General features: G+C 44.7%; 1 protein-coding gene across 3 annotated transcripts; it reads left to right on the top strand.

The window, feature by feature from the left end:
- The first annotated feature begins 3,839 nt into the window (after window positions 1-3,839).
- LOC127323552 (chaperone protein dnaJ 15) lies at window positions 3,840-19,458 on the top strand. 3 transcript variants are annotated; one of them, XM_051351668.2, is made up of 12 exons: window positions 3,840-3,996; window positions 4,070-4,214; window positions 4,970-5,093; window positions 6,510-6,592; window positions 6,677-6,788; window positions 6,859-6,963; window positions 7,072-7,122; window positions 15,990-16,079; window positions 16,154-16,262; window positions 16,339-16,487; window positions 16,581-16,634; window positions 19,103-19,458. In XM_051351668.2, the coding sequence occupies exons 2-12, from the start codon at window positions 4,084-4,086 to the stop codon at window positions 19,319-19,321; spliced, it is 1,227 nt and encodes a 408-aa protein (XP_051207628.1). In that variant the 5' UTR covers window positions 3,840-3,996; window positions 4,070-4,083; the 3' UTR covers window positions 19,322-19,458. The 3 variants fall into 3 exon arrangements, with proteins under 3 accessions (XP_051207628.1, XP_071684337.1, XP_051207629.1); XM_071828236.1 differs by lacking the exon at window positions 19,103-19,458 and adding an exon at window positions 18,910-18,945; XM_051351669.2 differs by lacking the exons at window positions 6,859-6,963; window positions 7,072-7,122.
- The last annotated feature ends 6,734 nt before the right edge of the window (window positions 19,459-26,192 follow it).

Genomic DNA, 26,192 nt, shown 5'->3' with positions numbered 1-26,192 from the left:
ACTTATGATGAGGACATGATTACCTGCGATTTGAAGGCATATCTTGGTGAAAAAGATGAGACTACGTCGAGGACGACTTCAATTCAAGTAGGGGAGGATGATGAGGACATCTCTATGATAGATACAACCAATACTCCTACAACCACATCTCAGGTACATTCGTTACTAGGAATCCTTCCTGATATATATGAGAATATGATGCTGCCTAAATCAAATGTATTTATATTATTTAGGAATGGATCTAGCATGGACGCCAAGCATTGGATTAGGAACGTGCATGGAGATGGCAGCAGACCTGCAAGGATTCTGGATGGCGTTGCAAGCGAGGATTTCAGAACATTGAAGCCACCATAGTGAAGCAATGATGCTTGGATGAATTATACAAGTTACTCCATCATAAAATTCGTCCAAAGAGTTATTATTGGTGCTGCGTCACCTTATTTAATGGGCCAGGCCCATGTATTTTCGGATTAGGTATTTTAGGGGATTTTAAGAGGCCATATAAGTGGAGGAAGGCCCATTTAGGGGTGTTTTTGGCCAACCCTAGCTGGTTGGACGAAAATCCCTTGTCTTCCCCCATATATATCCCTCTGTAGCCGTCATTAGAACTTGGATTTTGATTAGATTAAAAGTTAGCCAATTGCTGCAACTTCGTGTACTTCTTTTGAGGCCAACGCCCAGAACAAGACCGACTATTCGGAATCCCACTATTATCAATCAAGCTTTCATCTCTATTCGCAATATTCTGATTGCATCTTTAGTTCTTACTTGTTCTCGATTTCAGGTAGGAATTAAGACCCTTGTTGTCGGTGATCGTGCTCCCGCAAGATCAGTAACTCCCGGAGATTGTCCTAGCGATTGCATTGGCGCACGAGCTTTGCACGTGTAGTCGGATCGTCAAGCACGAACTCCACCAACAAATCGACGCTATCTTACTCTCATCGAAAGATCGGCCACCTTTGCCCTATCAACTTAGAATAAAACCGGGGCACAATATCATTCCATTCAAGAGAATCCCCATTATCCAGTAATTTATACCAATGCGCCGCTTTACCAGACAGCGATAAAGAGAATAGTTTCTTCCTCACTTCATCCATAGCAATACCTGCACATTTGAATAACCCGCATAATTCATGCAAAAACAGTAAATGATCACCAGGATGGACAGTTCCATCCCCTTCATAGCGGTTATCCATAACACGTTCAATAATTTTCATAGGTATTTTATATGGTATTACTTCCTCACCTGACGCTTCATCCACCACCGTTGCAGTAGTAGTAGATTTCCCAAATAGAAATTGAAGAGAAGATCTCTCCATAATGACTTATAGCAATGAGTAAATAAAATCAGCACAACAAGAAAGGTTTTCCTTACCAATTCCACTTACCAATAGCGCTTCACTCCCCGCAACGGCGCCGGAAAATAGTCTTGATGACCCACAAGTATAGGGGGTGTATCGTAGTATCTTCGATAAGTAAGAATGTCGATCCCAACGAGGAGCAGAAGGTGTTGACAAGCAGTTTCGATGAAGGATTCACTGTAAATGCTCACAGACAAGTATTCAGGGGGTTTTGATGTAACAGTTGAATAAAGTACGAGTAAGTAAAGTGCGAGAGTAATAATTGCAGCGAGTGGCCCAATCCTTTTTAGCACAAAGGACAAGCCGGTTTGTTTACTTATAATGACCAAACGTTCTCGAGGACACACGGAATTTTAGTCTAGTGCTTTCGCTACATACGGCTAAATAATCTTCATTGTTGTGATAAGTGTTGTGTGGGTGAACCTATGCTAATGTACCGCCCTTCCTAGGACTAATACATACTTGTGATTATACCCCTTGCAAGCATCCGCAACTACAAGAAAGTAATTAAGAATTAAATCTAACCACAGCCTTAAACTCGAGATCCCTGCGATCCCTCCCGCATCGATATACCAACGGGGGTTTAGGTTTCTCACTCAGGCAACCCCGCAATTAGCAAACGAATACAAGATGCATTCCCCTAGGCCCATAAATGGTGAAGTGTCATGTAGTCGACGTTCACATGACACCACTAGAAGAATAACACCACAACTTAAATATCACACCATTGAATATTACTCAACCATAGTTCACTACTAACATTTAGACTTCACCCATGTCCTCAAGAACTAAACGAACTACTCACGAGACATCATACGGAACATGATCAGAGGTGATATGATGATGAATAACAATCTGAACATAAACTTGGTTCAATGGTTTCACTCAATAGCATCAACAACAAGTAGAGATCGATACCGAGAGAGTTTCCCCTATCAAACAATCAAGATCAAACCCAAATTGCTACAGCGGTGACGAGGTGCTGCGGAGGAGATGGCGGTGATGATGGTGGAGATGATGATGATGGTGATGGTGATGATGTCCAGCTCGATGACGGTGACGATGGCGTCGATTTCCCCCTCCCGGAGGGAATTTCCCCGGATTCTCGCCCGCCGGAGAGCTCTTTTCTCTCTGGTGTTCTCCGCCCCGCAGAGGCGGCTGTAACTCCTCGCGAGGTACCCTCTGTGGCTTAGCTCTTCGGGACGAAGGGTTTGGCGAAGAAAAGGAGGCGAAAGGGGCCGTGGGCCCTCCACACCACATGGCGGCGCGGCTAGGGCCTGGGCCGCGCCGCCCTAGGGTGTGGGCCCACCCTGGCTCCTCCTGGCTCCTCCTTCTGGCTTCCTTCATCATCTTGAAAAATAGGATTTTTGGTATAATTTCCTCCCACAGTTGATCTTCCGAAATATTGCGTTCTGACGGTGCTTTTTCTAGCAGAATCCTGGCTCCGGTGCTTGATCTCCCAATAATGATGAAACATGCAAAATAGATGAAATAACATAAGTATTGTGTCCCAATATGAAATATATCAATGAATAACAGCAAATTATGATATAAAATAGTGATGCAAATTGGACGTATCAAGGCGGTGGTGTCCGAAGGCCACCCCGTATCAGTTAAACTTTCAATGTGCTCCATTTTTGGAGATCCTGGATATATTCTTCTGGCCTATGGTTACGGTTGCTCAAACTTTGCAATATCAGAACTGGAATAATTTTCATAGTGTGAGTTTGTGGAACCAAGCCAATATAGTAGCAACAGTTTTCAAATATCAGTTACGCTGACACTCGCAATGAATGACATACATGAGCAGCAAAGATCTTGGAACTGCATGTATGTTTGCAGTGCCATCAACACAGGCACCTCTTCATCTTACGAGCAGGATTATCTCTTCATGAGTTTTAAAGGCACATGGTTTTTATTGCTAGATGATCTTGTAGAAGAAAATGTTCTTTTGCCGTTCAGGTTGTTTCACCAGAGATGGATAACAACTTTTCTGTTGTTTATCCCCAGATTTAACAGAGGGGATCTTCGAGGTCGAGCTCGGTGATGGTTCATCAAAAATCTTCAGCTCAACCCCTAAGCCTCGTGTGCATACGCTAGATAGACCGTCAGAAGAGCCACCCACGAAGCATCAATTGATAAGGTTGCAGATGCAGCAATATCGAATCCGTATGGTTGGCGGATGACCGATCGCTATTTGGCTGGCAACCTTTGGTATCAACTACAAGTGTTTAGATCATCCCTCTTTGTTTATGTATGTATATGCACCTTTCATATTTGTTTGCCGCTTTATCGCCGACACATGTTGTACTCTTGAGCTATAATATTAATATACTTTAATTATAATGTTTTAAAAGAAAGTAACACAAAATTAGTATAGTTAGATTTATCTTCACAGTTTACATAGTAGCACGTTAATTTAATATTACATATGTTGCTATTTTTTGTAAATATATTAAAAATGTTTAGCTTCAAAAAAGAAGAGGAAAAGGTTCATTCGCGGAGGAGGGAGTAGAAGGGAACGGAAATTCTCTTCGGACCGATACTTCTTGCGCACCCCTCTCTCTCCGTCTCATCGTCCGTATCTTTTTCTTGGTATATTGGAGGCGACGAGATCTGGCCGCCCTCGCGTGAGGTGAGCCCACGCCTACCAGATTTCATGCTGACTTCCGCTGAATTTGCTTTGCGATTTGTTGCTCCATGTCTAGGGTTTTGCCGCCTGATGGCTTCGTCGGGGAAGATGGAGGGGCCGTCGGCGCCAGCGCTTCGGCGGGACCCATACGAGGTGCTCTCCGTATCAAGGGACTCCTCCGACCAGGAAATCAAGTCTGCCTATCGCAAGCTCGCGCTCAAGTTCGTGCTCACCCCTCCTACGGTTTCTCATTCCACTGTTCCTGCTCTTTCTATTCGTCTAGGCAGAAGAACAATACGGCACCTTAGCGGAACATATTGTTCGGCTTCATTGGTCATTAGCGAAGTTGCGTGGTTTTTGTGTCGCAATGTTATCACGATGGTACAGACGTGATTGCGGTTCAGTTCATATTAGGTCTTGTATACTCCTAGTTTTTACACTGTTACCACAAAATTTAGTGTCTTTTTTGGACAAAAGAGATCAATTATATTTACGTTGTTTTCAATATTTTTGTAGTGTCGATAACTGGATAACTCCTATTATGGGAAATGCATCGATTTGGCTACCGGGCTCACTGGAACCCTTTATTTTTAACAAAAGTTTTTTAAAGTTCCAAAAAACTCTTAAAAATATGCATATATTCAAAGATTTATGCTTTGAGTTTGCAAAGTAGCAATCTGAAATACATTGTACTCTACTCTACACAAAAAGGACAAAATTATAGATCTAGATATGTGAACAGTGCACCTTCAGACCTTGTTAGATTTTTTTTTTGTGTGTAGCCCATAATATGATGTATTTCAGATTGAGATATTGCATGCTTGAAGTATATATACATTTGTTCCTATATGGACATATTATTGAACTTTTTGAAGCTTCAGTATGTTATTTTTGAATTTTTCAAAATAAAGGGCTCTAGTGAGCTCAGGCTCCAAATGTAGTTTCCGATGTTTATAGTCCCTATTATATTTGTCAGGTATCACCCGGACAAGAATGCTAGCAACCCAGAAGCGTCAGATCTCTTCAAAGAAGTTGCATATTCATACAGTATCCTTTCAGATCCTGAGAAACGAAGGCAATATGATACTGCTGGTTTTGAGGTGCGGTTCTCTCATCGAGTATAGACTGCTTTTGAGTACCATTTTTTTTATCTGTGCACATATTTTATTTTCACTCTTAATGGGTCTGCATTTTGTCACATTTTCTCATAATAATGAGGTCAGAAAGAAACCCGCTAGATACTATATTTTGTTACTGTGGTTTATTATGAAAATTTCAGAGTGGAATTTTTAATTGCTTTACTGAAGTTAAGATTGTGCTTTAGTTGGAGGCTTTGGGTTAGCACAAACGTCCCTACCTGTTTAGGACCAATGTTTGCATAAGCGGAATAGGGCTGCAAACATGTCGAGTTTGAGCAATCTAGTCTAACTTCAGCTCAACTCATATTATAAAATGAACGAGCTCAATTTGAGTCAATCTAGAGGCCAAGCTGCAAATTGTTTGGCAGGTTTGTATCCAGTAAAGCTCTACAGGTTTCTTTAACTTCAGTATCCAGTATAAGTCTATAGTGCTCTTTAACTATTCAATCACTGCCATCTTTTTTAGAGTTACACCAGAAATGATTTATTTTAATTGACGAATTGGCCCTTTGGTAGCTTTGTAATTTGTTGGCTGTACGAAGAAACCTCTAGCCGAGCATTCACCTTCAAATTTTGTAGGGTTGGCTCTTGAGTGATACTACAATTGCCATATGATAAGATCTGTCATTTGGATGTGATTTCTGACTGCACTGTATCTACTAGAATCATGGTGTTGACTGTATCTATGAGACAGTGGCCGAAGATTCAGTCCCTTTCTTGTGTTACAAGATGAACCTAAGCTGTGGTTAATGAAATACAGGGTGTCATGTCATAGACAGGCATTTCTCTGTCAAAACTGCTGAAGGTGCAACAAGAACCTCTATTGACCAGCAAGGGAGCACTTTCACTAACTTCTGCTATTGAATTATAACTATCTGACTGAATCTTCTTTTCTGGATAATTATGCAAGATAATGATTATACCAAGTAGCTTGACAAGTAGAACTCAGATCTACATCATTAAAATGAATTATTGCAGGATTATAGAAATGAAATTATATATACTGATGTTTTTTTTGTTATTTTGTTAAGTCGTGTTTGCTAAATCTCACATATTCCGCATTTTAATGGATCTCTTGTTGAAATGGAGAATATAAGATGTATACTTGCTCTGTCCCAAAATATAAGCCGTATTTTTATGCATGCGGACAATGCTTTAAAACTTTGACTACTAATACGTGCGGAAGTATATGAATTGGGCATGTAAGAATAATATCTTTGATTTGTCTTGCAAAAGTCTTTTATGTCATATCTCCTTTTACTAATCCATTAGCATAATATAAATGAAAGTCGTGCATTGGAGACTCTGAAAAGTCAGACACACCTTATTTTGGGACAAAAATTGTATTAGTTACAACTCCTGCATTTTTATTTTCAGGCGTTGGAAAATGAAGGAATGGATATGGAGATTGATTTGTCCAATCTTGGAACTGTCAACACAATGTTTGCTGCACTTTTTAGGTAATTGTAAAATTGATGAGAATTCTTTTGCAGTGACAGTTGAAGGTTCCTAATTACCTGCTGTTTTCCTTATACTACTTTTAGCAAGCTTGGAGTTCCAATCAAGACCACGGTATCTCCTACTGTTCTCGAAGAAGCTATGAATGGAACAGTTACAGTACGACCACTCCCAGTTGGGACATCAGCTACGGGAAAGGTTAGGCTGCTGCCATTCTTGTGGTATTGTTTATGATAAGAAGGCTGTGAAATATCCTTTTTGTATGTAGGTTGAAAAACAATCTGCTCATTTTTTTGGTATAACAATAAGTGAAGAACAAGCTCATTTAGGAATAGTTATTAGAGTTGCCTCTGTTGCACAAAGTAAATTTAAGGTATGAGTTTGATTCTTCATTTTTCTCTTGAACTGAAGCTTTGCTGTGTTGGTTTTGGTGTGAGTTTTGAGATATTATTCACTCTTAGTTTCCCAATGCTGTGTACAGCTTCTTTTTTTCGAACACGAAGTTAGTGGAGGCTATGGACTAGCTCTGCAGGTACATTCTGCTTACATCATTTTCTGGTTAATGTGTTTTACAGCCTGCCATTGTTTGGCAATGGACTTCCATGGATATTATCATACCAAGGACGGTCATGTGATGGGTGCTAGAGAAATACGAAGTTCCGACAAAGTGCATTACCCTTATAAGAGATAAGTATGATAATGTTGTGACAAGTGTTCTCGTAGGTGATAGTGACACGATACCTTCCAATCGCGATAGGACTACATCAAGGGTCAACCTTGAGCCCATACATGTTTTCCTTAGTGATGGATGAGGTGACAAATAATATACAAGGAGATATTCCTTGGTGTATGCTCTTTGCTGATGATGTGGTGGCAGTGGGTAAAACAAGAGTTGGTGTAAATATGAAGTTAGAGCTACGGAGGCAGACTTTCGAATCAGAGGGGTTTAGACTTAGGACCAATGCCGAGTACTTGCGATGTGACTTTAGTGGTGTTAGGTGTGAAGGCGGAGATGTTAGTTTAGAATAGTGTCTAAGAGGGACATGCTCCGATACTTGGGATCAATGTTGCAAATCAATGGTGATATCGATGAGGATGTTTGCCACATGTTCTAGGCAAGATGGATGAAGTGGCGAGAATCATCTTGCATCCTATGTTACAAGGTCTCACAAAGGCTAAAAGAATGTTGGCCCAATAAAAGACAACACATCCAATAAATGAGTGCTGCGGAGATGCGCATGCTACGGTGGCTGTATGTCCAAACAAGGAAGGACCGGACTAGGAACGAGGTAATACGTGATAGGCTAGGGGTGGCACCGATGGAAGAGAAGCTAGTCTAACATCGACTAAGGTGGTTTGGTCATATCTAATGGAGGCTCCAGAAGGAATTCTAAGTACTATGGAAAATACAAGGAGGGGCAAAGGACGACTAAAGTTGACATGAGCGGAGGCGGTAAAAAGAGACTGGAGGGACTGGAATGTCTCAGCGATCCATGTGCCGAAATCTTAGTTTACTTGTTTTTTTCTCTCCCTCTCCTTGTTTTCTGTTTCCTTATGTTTTCCTAAGGTTTCATATCTAGATTACCCCAACTTGCTTGGGAAAAAGGCTTTGTTGTTGCTGCTGCTGCTTAGGTGAGGGAAGCGCACCTGGTAGGCTACCTCCCCAGTCATCCAATCCACTTAAGTGTCAAATATGGACTGCCTGATCATTGTGACATGGAAACTCTCGCAACACGCACACAAAATCATTGTAGATGCTGCTTGTGTGTACAAATAAAAAAATAGGTATGTTTGCATATGTCAGAACAAGCAATGCAACATTGAAAAATCGATCATTGGTCTATAATGACATGGAGGATGAGGTCATTATGTATTTTCTTATGATGTTTCTAGTATCTGTACGGCTATTTCGATCCGCATTGTCAATATATACAAAATTCAGAAACAGAGCCACGTCGTTGAGAACTAAATCAAATATGCACATACGTACAATCACCAACCCTGCAAATCTACAACTAATTTAGGCTAGCAGCCATCGGTATAAGAGACATCCAAAGTTGTTGGGGATTAGAAATGTGGGATCTGCAACAAATAACAAGTAATAAGAAAATTTGCAAATCCTATAAGTAAATCAAGCATCCAGCCATCCACATACAACAACCAAATGAATTCCTGCGAATCAGGCAACCAATTGAGGAACTAAATTCCCTGATCAATTTTAAAACAGCAACATTAAGAGATAATGTTGAGTTGCGTAAAAAGTTTGTACAAGAGAAGTTAATAAACATACAAATAGTGACTACAGCTTAAAGCATAGGCCAAACAACTAACCACAAGTCATCATGTCATTATGCTAGCGGCGATGGTTTAGCCCTAGGCTGACATCAACGTGGGGAAAGGAGAAGGACAGGCATCTTTCATCAGGTTGAATTGGTTGTTAACGCATGATTACTCCAATCGATGCTAGACGGGCTTCTGTGGCTGCAGCCTGTTTACATGTATTCTCGGCCTGATTAATAAGAAAAAGCATAACTCAACCTTCAAAGTAGAAACCCTGCAATGTTTGGTTGGCCTTTTTGACGCGATCGACGACTGAACCGGATCCAGTGATGTTTCAGTATGCGGGGAAGATCTGGACTCTTGTCTCTTGGTGTTAGACCCTACGGTGTAGAATCCAAAATCGCTGTGGAGGCTCGTAGGTAGGCAAGTTATATTTGTTGAAGGACAAATCTTATAATGTCAGAAGAAATATTTTCTTGCAAGTTAAGATGCATCTCTTGAAACTGCATACCGGTGGAATTGGTAATGAAATTTGGCACTTGAATTACCATGTTTTTCCTCCGAGTCAGTTCAGTCTGCACCTTAGCAATCAAACACAGTTTTTGCTATGCATATTGCTAACTTGTAGGAAGACAGACTGCTAGATAGAATGCAGCCCATATACTCTCCAACACTCCCCCTCAAGATGGGTGATAGATATCTATCATCCCCATCTTGTCACAAGCTTGATCACACTCCTTGGCAGCCAAACCTTTTGTCAGACAAACAACAATTTGCTCCCCTGTGCTCACATAGTTGATCTTGATAATTTCAGCATGTAGCTTCTCTTTAATGAAGAATCTGTCAATCTCAATGTGCTTTGTCCTATCATGTTGGACTAAATTGTTTGCTATGCATATTGCTGACTTGTTATCACACCACACGTTTCAAGTGTCCATCCTTTAAGATCTTCAACTCACTCAGAAGGTTTCTTACCCATAGCATCTCACTTAATCCTAGAGACATGACTCTGTGTTGTTCTTTTACTTCTCCATGCTACCAAGTCCCTCCCAACAAATATACAATAACCAGAAGTTGACCTTCTATCGTCTAAACAACTTGCCCAATCAGCATCACTATAACCATCAACTGTTAGATGTCCATTTGCTTTAAACCATAACCCTTCTCATGGAGTTCCTTTTAAGTATCTTAGGATTCGATGAACAATATCCATGTGGCCACTTCTTGGCTCATGCATATATCTGCTCACTACACCAGCTGCATATGCAATATCTGGTCTTGTGTGACACAAGTATAACAATCTTCCCACCACTTTCTGATATTTCTCCTTGTCTACGAGTTCGCCGCATTGAGCTGTTACCTTTTGATTTTGATTCATGGGTGTTGGAGCTACCCAGCAATCCATCATCCCCATGTCACTCAGAAGGTCCAAGATGTACTTGCGCTATGATAGAACTATTCCCTTCTTTAACCTTGCAACCTGTATTCCAAGAAAGTATCTAAGTTGCCCCTGATCTTTGACTTCAAAGGCTTTGCTTAAACAATTATTTACCCTGTTTATTTGTGCTACATCATCTCCTGTCATCCATGTAGACTGCTAGAATTGTTATTTTTTGATTTGAATGTCTATGGAATACAGTGCGGTCTCCATTACACTCCATATCCCATCTCGCACACAACTCTTCTAAATCGATCAAACCAAGCTCTAGGAGATTGTTTTAAACCATACACCGACTTCTTTAGCCTGCACACTTTACCTTCAGTTTCAGCTGAAGCCAAGCCCGGATGAATCCCATTGATAGAGGAAATAGGACATGTCCACACATCAGAATGCACAAGCATAAATGGGGATATACTTCTGAGTCCCTTACTCACATAGGCGTTTCTAGTATGTTCAGCATACTCACATGCTTCACACTTCAGATTGTTCTTATCAACTTCACTCATTACATCCGGAAAGACTTTAGTCATTTTATCAAAAGCAACATGCCCCATTTTACAATGATACATCATAGCAATTTTCTCCTTCTCCAGCAGTACAACAAGTGCTGAACATTCTAGCTTGCATGATTCATCATGGTCCATGTACCAAAGGCCTCTATGCTTGGTTCCGCTTCCAATCTTCCTCTCCTGTATAAAGAATATGTATCTATCAACAATTACACGACAGTCTATTTGATGAGAGAGTAAATTCACAGGAAATGCAGGCTGATGATAGCTTAATATTTCTCATGCACTGAACAACTCCTCCAGTTCCTTTGATTGGTTGAGCTATACCATCATCGGTCTGAATTGTTTCTTGATGCATTGGAGTGGCTGGCCTATATGATTTGAACTCTCCAATGCTACCAGCAACATGTTTGGAGGCTCCAGAGTCTAGTATCCATTCTGAATTTAGTCTATGTATAGCTATAGAGGCACTTTCAGTATTACCTTCATCCGAGTAGACAAAGTGGGCAAAGTGCCCAAAACTTGCATCAGCTTGCTGCTCTCCCATCTTCACTTCACTGGGCTTGAACTAGGCTGTCCTTGCCCTTCATTCATGGCTGACATGTTTGCTCTAGCACTCACTTGATGGTTGGAATACCTTGCATTCCTGCCTCTTAACTCCCCTGAAATTTCCTCGGCCATACACCCTTCCGTGGCCACGTCTTGGAGCAAAACAATTATGACTCAGATGCCCTTTTATGCCACAATTGTGGCAATCACGTGTCTCTTGCCTATTTGACACATAGTAAGCTGGTTTAGGATCAACCTCCACTTTCTCCATTTGTTTCAGCCTAGTTTCTTCTTGTGCCATAGCTACAATTGCCTCTTCCAGTGTAGGAAGCTGATGAAGATGCATCAGCGCAGCCCTCCCGCCCTCAAATGCAAGATTAGTCCCTTCAAAAATTCCATCACCTTTCTGTCCTCAATTCACTTCTTCACTGCTGCCACACATTCTAAATGAGGCAGCACCAAGGGGGCAAGGTGATCCAGATCTGCCCATGCACGTCTCAACTCTCCCACATATGTCATCACTGATTTTTCACCTTGAATTAAATTGTGTATTGTGTCTTCAATTTGGGAGACTAGCATGACATTTCCCTTGCCCAAATAGATCTTTGACAGGGCATCTCATACCTCTGTTGATGTGGAAAGAGCTTCCACTGGTGTCAAAGAATTCAGCAACCAAGTGAGAACTAGTGAATCTGTAGCATTCCATTCTTCCACTCTAGCCCCTCCTTTTCTTCAGGCTCAAGAACCTTTCCTAACACGTACCCTTCCATCGACTTTGTCCTTAGAATCAACATCCCCCTCCTAGACCAACTCAGATAACTTCCAACCCAATCGAGCTTGATCTCATTTGGCATGAGCTCAAGCTTATACTGCATCTCCCCATGTGGGGCAGCCTTCCTGGCCTTCTCCCAGAAGTAGCAGAAGATGCCCCATCTGCTGTCTTTGCAGCTAGCCAGTTGGCCCAATCACAGCAACACAACTTCACCACAAGCACCAGTGCCTTCAACCTCCTTTGGATCTGCTGCCACGAGATCCTGCACCACCCCACACTTGCCCCTCAGAGGAGCACCATCATCGTCCCCTGGTTGTCCCCACCAGCGCCACCACCGCCGCCGGTGGCTCTGATATCATGTAGAAGAGGAAGAGTGGCTAACCTGGAGGCAACAGCCTCACTTATATACCATCCTAGGTCACTTGGGCTAATGGGCCACATGGGCCAGAATAGGAAGACAGACTGCTAGATAGAATGTAGCCCATATACTGTCCAACAAAAACTATATTGCTAGATGAAGCAAGTTAAGATAGGAAGATTAACATGAAAAGTTACTACTGAACTAGTTCATATTTTTTTGGGAAATCATAAAATATATTTGGTGAATCTAGACAACATTGTTCAGACAGTCAATATGAGTGGAGGTTTTTGCGCCTGGGCACCAGTGATCCCGTTGTCAAAACTCACGTTTACGAGTTAAAAAAAAAAGTTTTTTTTCCGGATGTAGCCAATGATTTATCCCACAAACGTGCCAAATATTAATTTCAAATACTTTGTATGCTGAGCTACATAAAAGATAACAAACATGTGGATCTGAGTATGTATATTTTCAAATCTCCAAATTTGATTTTGTCATTTTTGTGTGGCCCATAATACAAAGAATTTCGTATTGCGATTTTTCATGCTTGTATAGGTTACATCATTGACAATGCCCATATTTTTTCAGAATTTTTTAAAACATGTAAATATGTTTTTTGAATTTTTTTTAGAAACGAAAATATCACTAGAGCTCGGGAGCCAAAGATGCTTTCTGCAGTCAATATTCACAGTTTTTAGATAATATAAATGTATGCATTTCTCAGCTAATATAATCGATGAATGGATATGCTCCTTGCTGTTCCAACGTGTATAGCCTTTAGTCATGTTGGCAAACTGGCACATTTTGTGACCAGAAGTATTATAAACCAGCAATGTAATAAAAACTGTATAAAAGACAACAAAGCTGTGCAAATAACCGTATATCAAATGATAACATTATCAGAGCTCCTCAAACTAGTCAGTGGCTTGCATCAAGTAAGTTGTAGAAGCCTCATTCAAAGTGTTGAAAAATGAACATATCCAATCTTATTACATAAAAAAACAGGGAAGCCAACGAGCATTTACTCAATGATGTTGGTGGCCTGGAGCTTTGCCGGACAAAACTTCAGTAGTAAAAAACAGATCAATGTCACCCATATTCTCAAATTACATATGAAACAAAAGAGGGATAAATCTCAACAACATACCATTTATTTAGTGTCAATCAGCGAGCAACAAATAAAGTTCCATTTATTTACATTCTGGCAGTGAGCAGCAACAGAAGAGGGTCAATGTATCGTCAGCATCAGTCATTCGTTTAATGTAATTTGCCAACTCCCAGAAATGTACAGTCATGCTTCTGCCTGCATCTAACAAAGGACTAAGCAATAAACTTACAATTCAACATAAAAAGATCGATAAGGAATGGGGAGTGGTATTGGAACACCGTTGATTGTTTTTCAAATTTGAGTGAGACACCGTTGCATGGCATGGAGAAAACTATTACAATGCAACAGGAGCGCCATAAATTTCAAGCCACAAGTAGTATTCAAACTATCAAGATTTTTTTTACTGACGCACAACCATGGAAAAGGAACTTCAAGGCTTCAACTGCGTTTCTTCGCCTCATCTACTCCATTAAGATGCATCCATTTGCATGGAATTTCATCGATTAATCTACATTTAGTTGCGAACGCATGCTTGAGATGAGAATTTCATCAAGCACCTAGCTAGCACAAAACAACCAAAACGGAAGATAAGATGGAGATTATATCATTAGGTTGGCCCACATGTGGAGGATCAATCAAGTGCCTGTCCGACTTTGGAACGAGGCATTGCAGATTGAAGTAGCAAATTGAATTAAATACAATGGCTGTCTTGCAGGGCATTCCTTTGTCGTTACATCTCTCAGAATGGTGCATATACAACTTTCAGTTTGAAAAGTTGTACAAAAATTTCCTCACTATTTTTCCACACCATAAATTAATTTTGGGCAAAATACGTGCAAAGTTCATAACTTGAGTACACATGTACCACACTCTAAATTTCTTTAGTACTCCCTCTAATCCTAGAAAAGTGTCTAATATGCAATTTTGCAAACACACCCTTGCTCTTTCTGTCTTATCAACCCGCACTCCCATCTGAATGCAAATCGCGCTGGACAGTGGGGCGCATGCATGTACAGCAGTTCGTTTCCGTACTGTGTGGACCATGTACGCACATGCAGCCAATCAATTTGATTAATTCAAAAGGAGATAATTACAAAACGTAATTAGACTGTGGTTTCCGACACGTTTTTAGGATCGGAGGGAGTAGTATCGATGAAAGTTAAATCTAACTTAGAAGTTAGATTCTCAAACAAATAGATGCAGCGAAGTACATGTTCCACTCCATGCAAAATTTCAATATCAAACTGGGACTTGAGAGGTACGAAAGGACAAGTTCTTGCCGAACTAGTATTTTCACTTGTTTTTAACTGTTACATATACTTTATGTAATTGATTTTTGATCTTCATTTTTTTCTCTGTATAGCAAACACCTTCACATACATCTGATAATGTTTTGAATTTTTGAAACTTTGGAAGTTTGGTTCTATCTGGATTTGTTTAGTTGTTGTAAGGGAGACCACTGTATCTTAGGGAATAGAGCGGCTCTTATGCGGGTTATTGTGGCAAAATGATCACTCGCCGACATTCGTCTGCGTCCAGCGTTAGGCCCAGTGGCCCACCACTTACCCTCTCTCATCTCTCCTCTTCTCGTTCTCTCTCCTTTATCCCTTCATCTTCTTCCTATGCGACCACTCCAGCACCTGCACGAGAGAGAGCCAGAGAGAGGGAGAGCATGCAGCAACCGTCCACCTTGCTAGAGCTGGTGACGCCACGGTCGACAACGAGCCTGGACCTCACCGCAAGCGACGGCGCCAGCTGGGGCGAAGGGCAGTCAGGCTTAGAGCGATGGCTGGGGGTGGCGGTGGACCGATGGAGGTGGAGATTTGGGCAGGGTGGGGTGGCGAGGCGTCATGGCAGCGTGCCGGCAGCGGGTGGTGGTGGGTGGCGGTTCGGTTGGTGATGGCGGTAGGGGAGATGGAGGTGGTGGCGGTGCGGTGTCTTTCCTTTTTCTTCTCTCCAGCAGGCGGCAACAGTGCCTCTCCCTCCTCTTCTCCCCCTCTGTTCAGACAGCTAAACAACACCCGTGGGCTATAGGAGTTTTGACCATGCCCACGGGTGCCCCCTAGCTAGCTTTACCCCCCTTTGGGAATCAAGCAGTAAGGTTATCTTCTTCCCATTCTTTTATTTTCAGATCCCTCTAAATCTCCAATTCTCTGCCTAATGTTCCTACCTTCTGATGAATTGCTGCCGACAATGGCATCAAACAGTGGCCCTGGCCTCTGGTGGTTTATCCCCAGAACCTTCATGGCAAAATGCCGGCATCACCTGTTCTGTAGTCTGCACATACTGTTTGTTATGAACACATTTCATGTAAGATTTCAGATGAAAATAAAACCAGAGGTCTAGTTTAATAATATCTTGTCTATTGTCTCTTACCTCCAGGAAGATAGTCAGAAGACTGGCAAGGTGACATCTGCCGGCATGTATTTCTTGCATTTTCAAGTGTACCGTATGGACTCGACAGTGAATGCGGTATGTATGTTCTGTTTTGTGGCTTTAGTCCTTTTATGCTTATTGGAACTAAAGGGAGTTGCTGTGTACTACAGTTGGCAATGGCCAAGGATCCCGAGGCTGCATTCTTTAAAAGATTGGAAGGTCTCCAACCTTGTGAAGTGTCGACTCTCAAACCCGGAACTCATATATTTGCTGTATATGGTATGCATTCCTGTCTTCTCTGTTTATATCCATGGCATTCTCTGTTCTGACCTATCCAAATTTATATGTTTATTAGGTGACAATTTTTTCAAGCCAGCTAGCTATACAATTGAAGCAATGTGTGCAAAGAGTTATGAAGAGACAACAGAGAGGCTAAAAGAGATAGAGTCTAAAATTCTAGAGAAAAGAAATGATCTGCGCCAGTTCGAAACGGAGTACAGAAAAGTCAGTTCCATTATTTTTGTTACGAATATAACAATAATGTGACACATTTACCCCATTTGAGGAAAGCATTGACAGAATAAAACGGCTATGCAGGCTTTGGCACGGTTTCAGGAAGTGACCACCAGATATACGCAGGAAAAAGAAGCGGTTTTGCCCCCCCCCCCCCCCCCCCCCCCACCCAACCTCTGAATGTGTCTATAAATTATTGTAGAATTGTGAATGTTGTGGTCATACGAAAGGGATTTCCTGTTGTTACCCTCTAATTGTACAATGGGTTGAAGCAGATTACATGTAGGTATGGAAGATCTAATCCATATGGTAGCATATTGACTAAGGTCAACGAACCATGTTGTGCTGTACTTACTTTATAACCTGCTGTGAGAAAGTACGTGCAGTAATAGGCAAAACTAGGTTAGTAAACAGCAGAGTAAGCAAAAGCTTAGAGCATCCTCTCCCAAACGTCTAAATAATTCGCCCGTCCCCCAAATGGTGACAGACTTTTGGGAGGCCTAGTATTTTATTATTTTTTGTTTTTCTTTAGCTATCTATTTCATTGGCATTGCCACAAACAGCTTGACAATGGCATGACAACGAGGTAGTGCACAAGGCAGACACGCCTGCAGCAGCGCGAGGGAAACGTGCAGAGGCAGCCGCAGCGTGGTGCCCGCATCCGCCACTTCCTGTTCGCCGCTATGGAGGCCGCTTCAGAACAGTGGCAGGGTCGAGCTCAAGGATGGAGGCCTCCTTGTGCATGTCTGCGTCAGGGAAGGAGACTCCCTGGCACGCGTACGACACCAGTGGGCACGCTCGGCCAGCTGCAGCAGGAGGAGCATGATGCCTGGCGGATGCGCACGACGCCCACGCAGCAGGAGGCGCCACCCACCGCTGACGCGCTCCAGGCCGGCAACGCGGGCAAGCGCACGAACAAGTGTGGGCGGGTGCAGCAACTCGTCAGGGGCAGCAGGAGATGCGTCCGGCGGTGAGCTGCTGAGCTGCCCCTGTGGTGCCAGCCAGGGGCAGCAGGAGCGCGGGGAGCTTCTGTCCATGGTCGGGTTGATCTCTGGGGCGGCGGTGGTGGGAGAAGAATGGAATTTTTTTTCTTCAGTTGTATCCATCCCTTTGGACAATGACACTCTGCTCTCGATCTCTTCCGTTTGGGGTCGCCGCAGAACGCCGATGAGCCTGCGCCGCGTGCCCTCAATGGCCATGGACACGTCCATTGCCGCGGTGGTGAGCAGCAGGCTGTCCGATGCGCTGCGCAAGCGGGCGGACTGCGAGCAGCATCGCCTCCGACAGCTGCATCCTCCTTGGGCAGCCAGAGCGTGGCTGGAGCCAGCGTTCCAGCTCTCCTCGCGCGGTTCTGTGTGCTAGGTGGGAAAGATGAGAAAACGAGAGGAGAGAGGGGTGGGTGGGGAATAGAGAGTGTGGGTTGCTGGTGGTGGGCCACAGCTGCATGCAGCTGAGCTGGAGTTGCTGCCGGCACTCCCAAAAACCACACTATGTGCCGGGGGTGAAGCGGGATGCCGGACAGTGATTTGGGACTGGCCCAACTGCCAGCAGTAACTTGGGGAGTTGGGGGTAACGGTGGGATCTGTTTCTTCGTCCGGCCCCCAAATAGGCCTATTTGCCATTGGGGGCATTTAGGAGGACTGGTGGAGATGCTCTTATCAGGCAAACAATATCATAGTCCATTACCATGCCTAACGGAGCTAAATAGATGTAGTCATGTAGCCTCTTTTAAATAAAAAGATCTTAATCTAGCATTCAGAAAATGTCTGCGCTATGTTTTTTCTTACATGGCGGCATTTTACTTGGCCCTCTTGTACAGATGATTGCTTTTCTTACCTAGGAAACAAGTTAAACTATGACATGATTTGAAACTGGCCTACATAAGGTACTTTAGAAAGCTATTAACAGTGTTGTTCTACTTCAGAAAAGGCACATCCTTTGCTAGGGGAAGAAGTCTTTTGTAACTGTGTTGCCTATGTGTTTTTAACTATCATATGAGATGCCCTTTTTCTTGTTGCTTTGCGTATATCTCTTGTTATGTCCTTTAGTTATTTTCATTGTTATAGCATTTGCAGATACCAGCCAGTCGCTGGTAATATTGATTGCCAGCAATTATGTTGATTTATACCTGTCCACTCATATTTAGAATGAGTTATGTTTAGGCATCCTTGGTGAGATTATGCACGAGAAGTGCACTTAATAATTGAACTAGAGGCAACTAATATTTAAACAGTATTCTTACGACTTGGCTTGTGAAAGAGTAGCATTTCACATGCAGTCAACCTCAACTTATTACGAGTAGCATACTAATAACATAGTTTTCATCAACTGCCGCTTTGGAATGTATAGTCTAGCAGCTTACTGAACTGTGCAAATGGGAAAAGGTAGACATAACTATCGTATTTGTTTCCAGCCATCAGGATCAGCTTACTGATGTCTTCCTCGCACAAAATTGTCTGAGATAGTGATCCACCTACCAGTACGCCCACAAATACGATATTTTTATTACAATTTGTATGTTGATCTTGATGATTGAACACAATATATTGTGACATTCAGTACATACATTTGATGAACATGTTGCTAAAGATTCTCAATCTCTACAGGTTGATGATATGTTGAGAGAAAGGGATGACATCCACTCTGCGTTCACAACAGAACGAACTATCCTGAGCTCTGTTGGGCCTTCTAGCAGCAGCAGTAGATATCCAGCTGAGCAGAGCAGAACCGAGAGTCCTGAGAATGGTAACATAGACGGCAGAGACAAATCGAGCAAAAAGAAGTGGTTTAATCTAAATCTTAATAGATCAGACAAGAGAGCCTGAAATTTTTATTATTCATCTATATCAGCATGTGCGCCCCAATATTGTACATTAAGCATTGTGTCTTGTGAGCTGTACCCTTGTTCTTGGGATTTTGTAGCATAACAGTTTTGAGTAAAATCATGTATGCATTATACTGAGTACTCAGAAAGGGGGCCTTTCCCACATACCTCAAGATTTAAATGCCATTTCTTTGTACGTTCAGTAAACCAATTCAGAGCATTTCCCCATTTCCATATGTGTCCCCCGTCCCCAAAGGGATTTGCGGCACGCTGGACGTTTCACCACTCCTAGCTGCTGGCGTCCCAAATTCCTTTTCCATCCGGCGTGACCAATACGGCGTCTGGCGCCTTGAGCCTATCTCCGCTATATACAAGGGTCGCTGGACGGAACCAAAATTGACGTGGTGAGTTGCGGGCCTGATTCGTTAGAGGCACAAAACAATTTTATCCCTCCATCCACTCCTTCCAACCGTTTACTCATTTCTCCCTCCTGGTTACTCATTTCTTCCTCCCGTTGCTTCTTTTGTTTCTCCCTCCCATTGCCGATCTCTCCCACCTAGACTGATACGGGGCGACCTTCGGTCTTCACCGCATCATGTGCTTTATCGCCAAGACGGCACGCTAAGGTGAATCTTCTCCTTTACGCGTGCCTCGAATCGTCTATTTGGAACGAGACGACAAGTACGGGGAGAGGAGAGGATGCCATGGAGACCCGAGGACGCAAGGCCGATGTTGATGCAGTCACCTCCACACCAAGACCAACAAGTCCCCCAAGTGGACCGATGACACGAGCCCGAGTCAAGGCTCTACATGATGAGGTGAACTCGCTCCTCACCACCCTTGATATTGGTACCCCTTTGGATGGATTGCTACCTCATGCCGACGTGCTATGTGTCATTAGGTACAAGGCACATCAAGACCCCGGAGAGGAGGAGACGCCAAGGTCAAGGGAGGGAGAGAAGCATCTGGACATGGAGATGATCGTGAAGCCGAAGCCGACGTCGCTCGAAGCGCTCCAAGGAAGAGACGGAAGCTGGCCGGTCACAGGCCCGGTCAGACCGGACCCACAACCGGACGCCCCGGTCACAGGCCCGGTCAACCGGGTGCAAACCGGCCCAGCTCCCTCGTACCGGATGACGACCGGACCCAGGACCGGATTCTTCGCAGATTCCCGGTTTGCGCCCGGTCGATAGGACCCATGACCGGACAGCCCGGTCACAGGCCCGGTCGGATCGGACCCATGACCGGACAGCCCGGTCACAGGCCCGGTCAGACCGGACCAAAACCGGATCTGACGGGAATGCCCCACCAAACTGCCTTAACTTATCCATTCGCGTACCTGTTCGCCCTTGCTGGCCATGTGTGCCTATATAAGTAGCATGGACCCCTCCTTAGCTCTTTAGACTTGTTTTGAACTCAAACTGATGAGGTCTAAGACCCCGTGTGTGGCCCGATCTCGCGGATTGACTTCGAAACCAAGAGGGGAGATGGGAAAACGCGAGGAACACGAAGAACACGATGAACACGAGGAACTCCGAGACTCACGCACGCACACCAACCCGATACACCCGATACTTACCCCCGTGGCTCGATGGACCACGCCAATAGAATCACCCGGAAGAGGCATGCGGCAGAATTCCCGGTGAAAGATTGGTGTTGGAGAAAAGAGATTGGTGAGGGAGAGAGAGTAGCTTGTACTAGAATCTCACTCAACAATATCCAAATCAACAACAAGGATGGCCTTGATTACAGAGGGATGATACCCAAGGGAGACTAAGCTCAAAGGTAGGTTTGAGTTCAAAACAAGTCTAAAGAGCTAAAGGGGTGCTTGGGGACCTCATATAGTCTTACAAGGCGTCACAGGCCGAAAAGGTAAGTTCGGGCCGAAAATATAACTTAAGTCGTGCAGGCCGGTCAGGGGGCCGGTCAGACCGGGCCTGTGACCGGGCAGGCCGGTTTCAGACCGGGCCTGTGACCGGGCGGAGACCGGACGAGGCTCCAAGTCCCCTGGATGGCGCCCGGATGTCACGAGCGCGAATCCCGGTTTCTGACCGGGCGGCCCGGTCAGGAGGCCGGTCAGACCGGGCTGTGGACCGGGTGATCCGGTCAGGGGGCCGGTCTGACCGGGTTCTGGACCGGTCGTCCGTCTTCTCTTCCTTGCGCTCTTCGGGCGACTTCCTGTCCAGCTCCATGTCCATCTTCGTGTCCATCTTCTGGTCCAGCTGCTCCTCTCCTCCCTTTGACCATGGCGTATCCTCCTCTTGGTGACCTTGATGCTCCTTGTACCTAATGACACATAACACGTCGGCATGAGGTAGCAATCCATCCAAAGGTGTACCAAGATCAAGGGTGGTGAGGAGCGAGTTCACCTCATCATGTAGCGCTTTGACTCGGGCTCGTGTCATCGGTCCACTTGGGGGACTTGTTGGTCTTGGTGTAGCGACGTCGGTGACCGGGGCTACATCATCTCCCCCCCCTTGGGAAAGAGTCGTCCTCGACTCTTGCACCTCCTCATCTCCATGATAGGGTGACAAGTCCGAGACGTTGAACGTGTTGCTCACCAAGTACTTGGATGTTGGAATGTCGATGACGTAAGCGTTGTTGTTGATGCGTTTGAGGACCTTGAAGGGGCCATCTCCTCTTGGCTTGAGCTTGGAGTTGCGCTCATGAGGAAACCTTTCCTTCCGGAGGTGGATCCAAACGAGGTCTCCTTCTTCGAATATTCTTTCCTTCTTCTTGGCGTTGAGGCGGTTGGCTTGACGAAGAACATGTTCTTGTATGGTTGCCCTTGTCTCTTCATGTAGTTTCTTGACGGCGGCGGTGCGCTTGTCGAAGTCCATGTTGATGCGCTCGTGGAGGGGAAGCGGAAGTATGTCGAGTGCCGTGTAAGGTTCGAAGCCATAGACGACCATGAAGGGGCTCCTTGACGTAGTCTTGTGCTTGGCGCGGTTGTAGGCGAACTCGGCGTGAGGAAGGCACTCCTCCCATGACTTCAAGTTTTTCTTCACGAGGATGCGTAGGGAGGGTGGAGAGGCTTCGATTGACCACTTCCGTTTGGCCGTCCGTTTGCGGGTGCGATGATGATGAGAACAAGAGCTTGACTCCAAACTTCGCCATGAGCGACTTCCAAAGATAACTCATGAACTTGACGTCTCGATCCGACACAATGCTTTGTGGTACTCCATGTAGGCGAACGATTTCCCTGAAAAATAATGAAGCAATGTGTGAAGCATCGTCGCTCTTATGGCAAGGTATGAAATGAGCCATCTTAGAGAATCTATCCACTACAACAAATATGGAATCATGACCATGCTTAGTGCGAGGCAAGCCTAGAACGAAATCCATGCTAATATCGGTCCATGGTGCATAAGGAATCGGTAATGGCATGTAAAGACCATAAGGGTTGGAGGTAGACTTAGCTTGTAAGCATGTTGTGCACCGACGGCAAAGGCGCTCCACATCTCGCTTCATCTTTGGCCAATAGTAGTGGGTTGAGAGCATGGCATTTGTCTTGTCACGGCCAAAGTGGCCCATAAGACCTCCTCCATGAGACTCTTGCAAAAGCAATTTTCGAAGCGAAGACTCGGGAATGCAAATCTTGTTAGCTTTAAACAAATAGCCATCATGCAAATAGAAATCATCCACTCCTCGCTCAACGGAGCACTTCTCAAAAATGGGAGCAAAGAAAGAATCGGAAGGATAGAGTTCTTTGATCTCTTCAAGTCCCAAAACATGAAAATCCAAACGAGTTAGCAAAAGGGTGTTTTTGCGGGAAAGAGCATCCGCCACAACATTGTCCTTGCCCTTCTTGTATTTGATCACATATGGGAAGGACTCAATGAACTCGACCCATTTTGCATGTCGTTTGTTCAAGTTGTGTTGGCTTTTCAAATATTTCAAGGACTCATGGTCGGAATGAATGATAAACTCTTTTGGCCAAAGATAGTGTTGCCAAACTTCAAGAACACGAACCAAAGCGTAGAGCTCCTTGTCATATATAGGATAGGTGAGGCGTGCGCCATCTAACTTCTCGCTATAGTATGCGACGGGTTTGCCCTCTTGCATAAGAACACCACCAATACCAAGCCCACTTGCATCACACTCAATCTCAAAAGTTTTGGCAAAATTTGGAAGAACAAGAAGTGGAGCTTCGGTAAGGCGTTTCTTCAACTCATCAAAAGCATTTTGTTGGGCCTTGCCCCAAACAAACGGAACATTCTTCTTGGTAAGCTCATTCAAAGGGCAAGCGATGGTGCTAAAGTCTTTCACAAAGCGGCGATAAAACCCGGCAAGTCCATGGAAGCTTCGGACTTGGCCAACATTTGTAGGGGTAGGCCAATTATGGATGGCCTCCACCTTGGAAGAATCAACTTCAATCCCATTAGCGGAAACCACAAAACCAAGAAACACCAACTTGTTTTGAGCAAATGTGCATTTGGGGAGGTTAGCATAAAGCTTTTCATGGCGCAAGATGCACAAGACTTCTTTCACATGTTGCACATGGTCCTCGAGGTTTTTGCTATAAATAAGAATATCATCGAAGTAGACAACCACGCTCTTGCCAATGAGAGGACGCAAGATGTGATTCATGAGGCGCATGAAAGTAGATGGTGCATTGGAAAGACCGAAAGGCATAACGAGCCATTCATAGAGACCAAGTTTGGTCTTGAATGCCGTTTTCCATTCATCACCAATAGCCATGCGGATTTGATGGTAACCACTACGCAAATCGACTTTAGAGAAAATCGTGGCACCACTAAGTTCATCTAGCATGTCATCTAAACGCGGAATGGGATGGCGGTAACGGACGGTAATGGCATTGATGGGGCGACAATCCATACACATCCGTTGCGTCTCATCCGGTTTAGGCACAAGGATCACGGGAACCGCACAAGGGCTAAGGCTTTCTCGGACGTACCCTTTGGCGAGGAGATCTTGAATTTGGCGGTTGATCTCCTTGGTCTCTTCGGGGTTGGTGCGGTAGGCGGCACGGTTTGGAAGCGGAGCGCCGGGTATGAGGTCGATGCGGTGTTCTATGCCGCGGAGTGGTGGTAGTCCATGAGGGAGCTCGTCGGGGAAGACGTCTCGAAATTCCTGCAAAAGAGACAACAAAGACGGAGGAATGTTGGTTAAGTCGTTAGTCTCCGACGTGGGTCCCTTGCATATGAGCACATAGTGCAATATGGTGGATGGGTTCTCTTGGAGCTCTCTCCACTCACTCTTGGTGGCTAGAAGGACACTCTTGGGCTCACTCATGTATGGCTTGTGGCGCTCACTCTCTTTGTGGTGGATCCCTCCCTCTCCTCTCATCTCACTATGGTGGGTGCGGAGTTGTGCCCTCGCTAAAGCCTTCGCATTATCCGCGATGATTTGGCTAGGAGTCATCGGACGCAACTCGAACTTCTTGTCGTTGACCTTGAAGGTGTATGTGTTGGAGAGTCCATCATGTATAGCCTTCTTGTCATATTGCCAAGGGCGGCCAAGCAACATGTGGCACACCGTCATGGGTACCACGTCGCACTCGATGGTGTCCTCATAAGGGCCGATCTTGAAGTTGACGGTGGCGGTATGTTGTATCTTGACGTTGCCCTTGTCACTCAACCATTGGATATGGTAAGGGTGAGGATGCTTGCGGAGAGTGAGGTGGAGCTTCTCACACAACTCGGTGCTCGCAAGGTTATGGCAACTTCCACCATCTATGATGACCTTGATAGACTTGCCACCAATTCCGGCACGGGTTTGGAAGATGTTGCACCGTTGTTCTTCCATATCATGAGGTTGTGTGGTTAGCACCCTTGTGACCACAAGTGAGGGACTTGGGTCATGCTCACATAAGAGAGGATCTTCTCCACTTTCTTGCTCCGGAGTAGTTGTGGATGCGGAAGATCTTGTCCACCTTGAGTGCCCATGAGAGGTAAGCTTCGGCGTCGTCTTCTCCTTTGAATTTGGGCATGTTGAACTTGAGCTTGCCATACATGTTCTCTTCATCCTCCAAGTTTCTTCTACGAGGAGGGGCGCCGTCAACTCTTGCGGCTAGAGGTGGAATAGGAGGTCTTCTATGGCCAACCATAGCATTGGGTTGGCGTTGGAGTCGAACACTTGCTTCACTTGGTTCACGGTGAGGATGTTGTTGAAGATCTTGTCGCGGGTGAGGACGATGCTCAATGTTGGGTCTCTCATCTTGATCATGGTGTAGTTCTCCTCGGCCACGTTGGTCATGGCGAGGGTGGCGACGAAGATCTCGCCGAGGTGGATCTTGAGGATCTTGGTCTTGGGGATGGCCATCACGCCCATGGTGGGCATGGCGATCCGCTTGGTGACGATCTTGTTGAAGGTCTTGAGCTTGTGGAGGACGCTCATGTGGACGAGCATGGCGATGTATTTCTCCACGCCTAGAGTTGGAGCGGGAGTCTTCATGGCGAGCATGTGAGCGATGAGGTCGATGATGGTCTTCATGCCTTGAAGAGGAGCTTGAGGACGAAAGGCCACCATGAGAATAGTAATCTTGTGGCGAGCTTGATGAAGAGGAAGTAGAGCGGTGTCGACGATGACGACCCAAGTTGGTGATGGCGCGCTCGAGGCTATCCATGCGCCGCTCCATGTTGGCATCATTAGCCGCCATTTGGCCATTCAAGTTGTCCGTAGCTTCACGAAGAAGAGCCAAATCTTGGTTCACGGTGGAGAAGTTGTGAGCCACCTCTTCGTATTGCTCATCGATGCGGGTCTCGAAGAGTGAGAGTTGCTCCTTGAACTCTTGTCGTTGCGTCCATAGGTTGTGTTGAGTAGCCAACCTCTCGGTGTTGCGGAGGATCTCTTCGTCCCTATTGGTATCTCCGTTCCTATCCATGATGCAAAGACAAGAACTATGTTGT

The sequence above is a fragment of the Lolium perenne genome, chromosome 3 (assembly GCF_019359855.2).
Source record: "Lolium perenne isolate Kyuss_39 chromosome 3, Kyuss_2.0, whole genome shotgun sequence".
Taxonomy (NCBI): Eukaryota; Viridiplantae; Streptophyta; class Magnoliopsida; order Poales; family Poaceae; genus Lolium; species Lolium perenne.
This window is presented reverse-complemented; position numbering and strand designations above follow the sequence as displayed.

Bases quoted from the DNA above. Each gene is read 5' to 3' on its own strand.
- LOC127323552 (XM_051351668.2), top strand. From the start codon at position 4,084: ATGGCTTCGTCGGGGAAGATGGAGGGGCCGTCGGCGCCAGCGCTTCGG. The intron at 5,094-6,509 runs GTGCGGTTCTCT...TTTTATTTTCAG, and splicing joins ATGATACTGCTGGTTTTGAG to GCGTTGGAAAATGAAGGAAT. The intron at 6,964-7,071 runs GTATGAGTTTGA...TGCTGTGTACAG, and splicing joins TTGCACAAAGTAAATTTAAG to CTTCTTTTTTTCGAACACGA.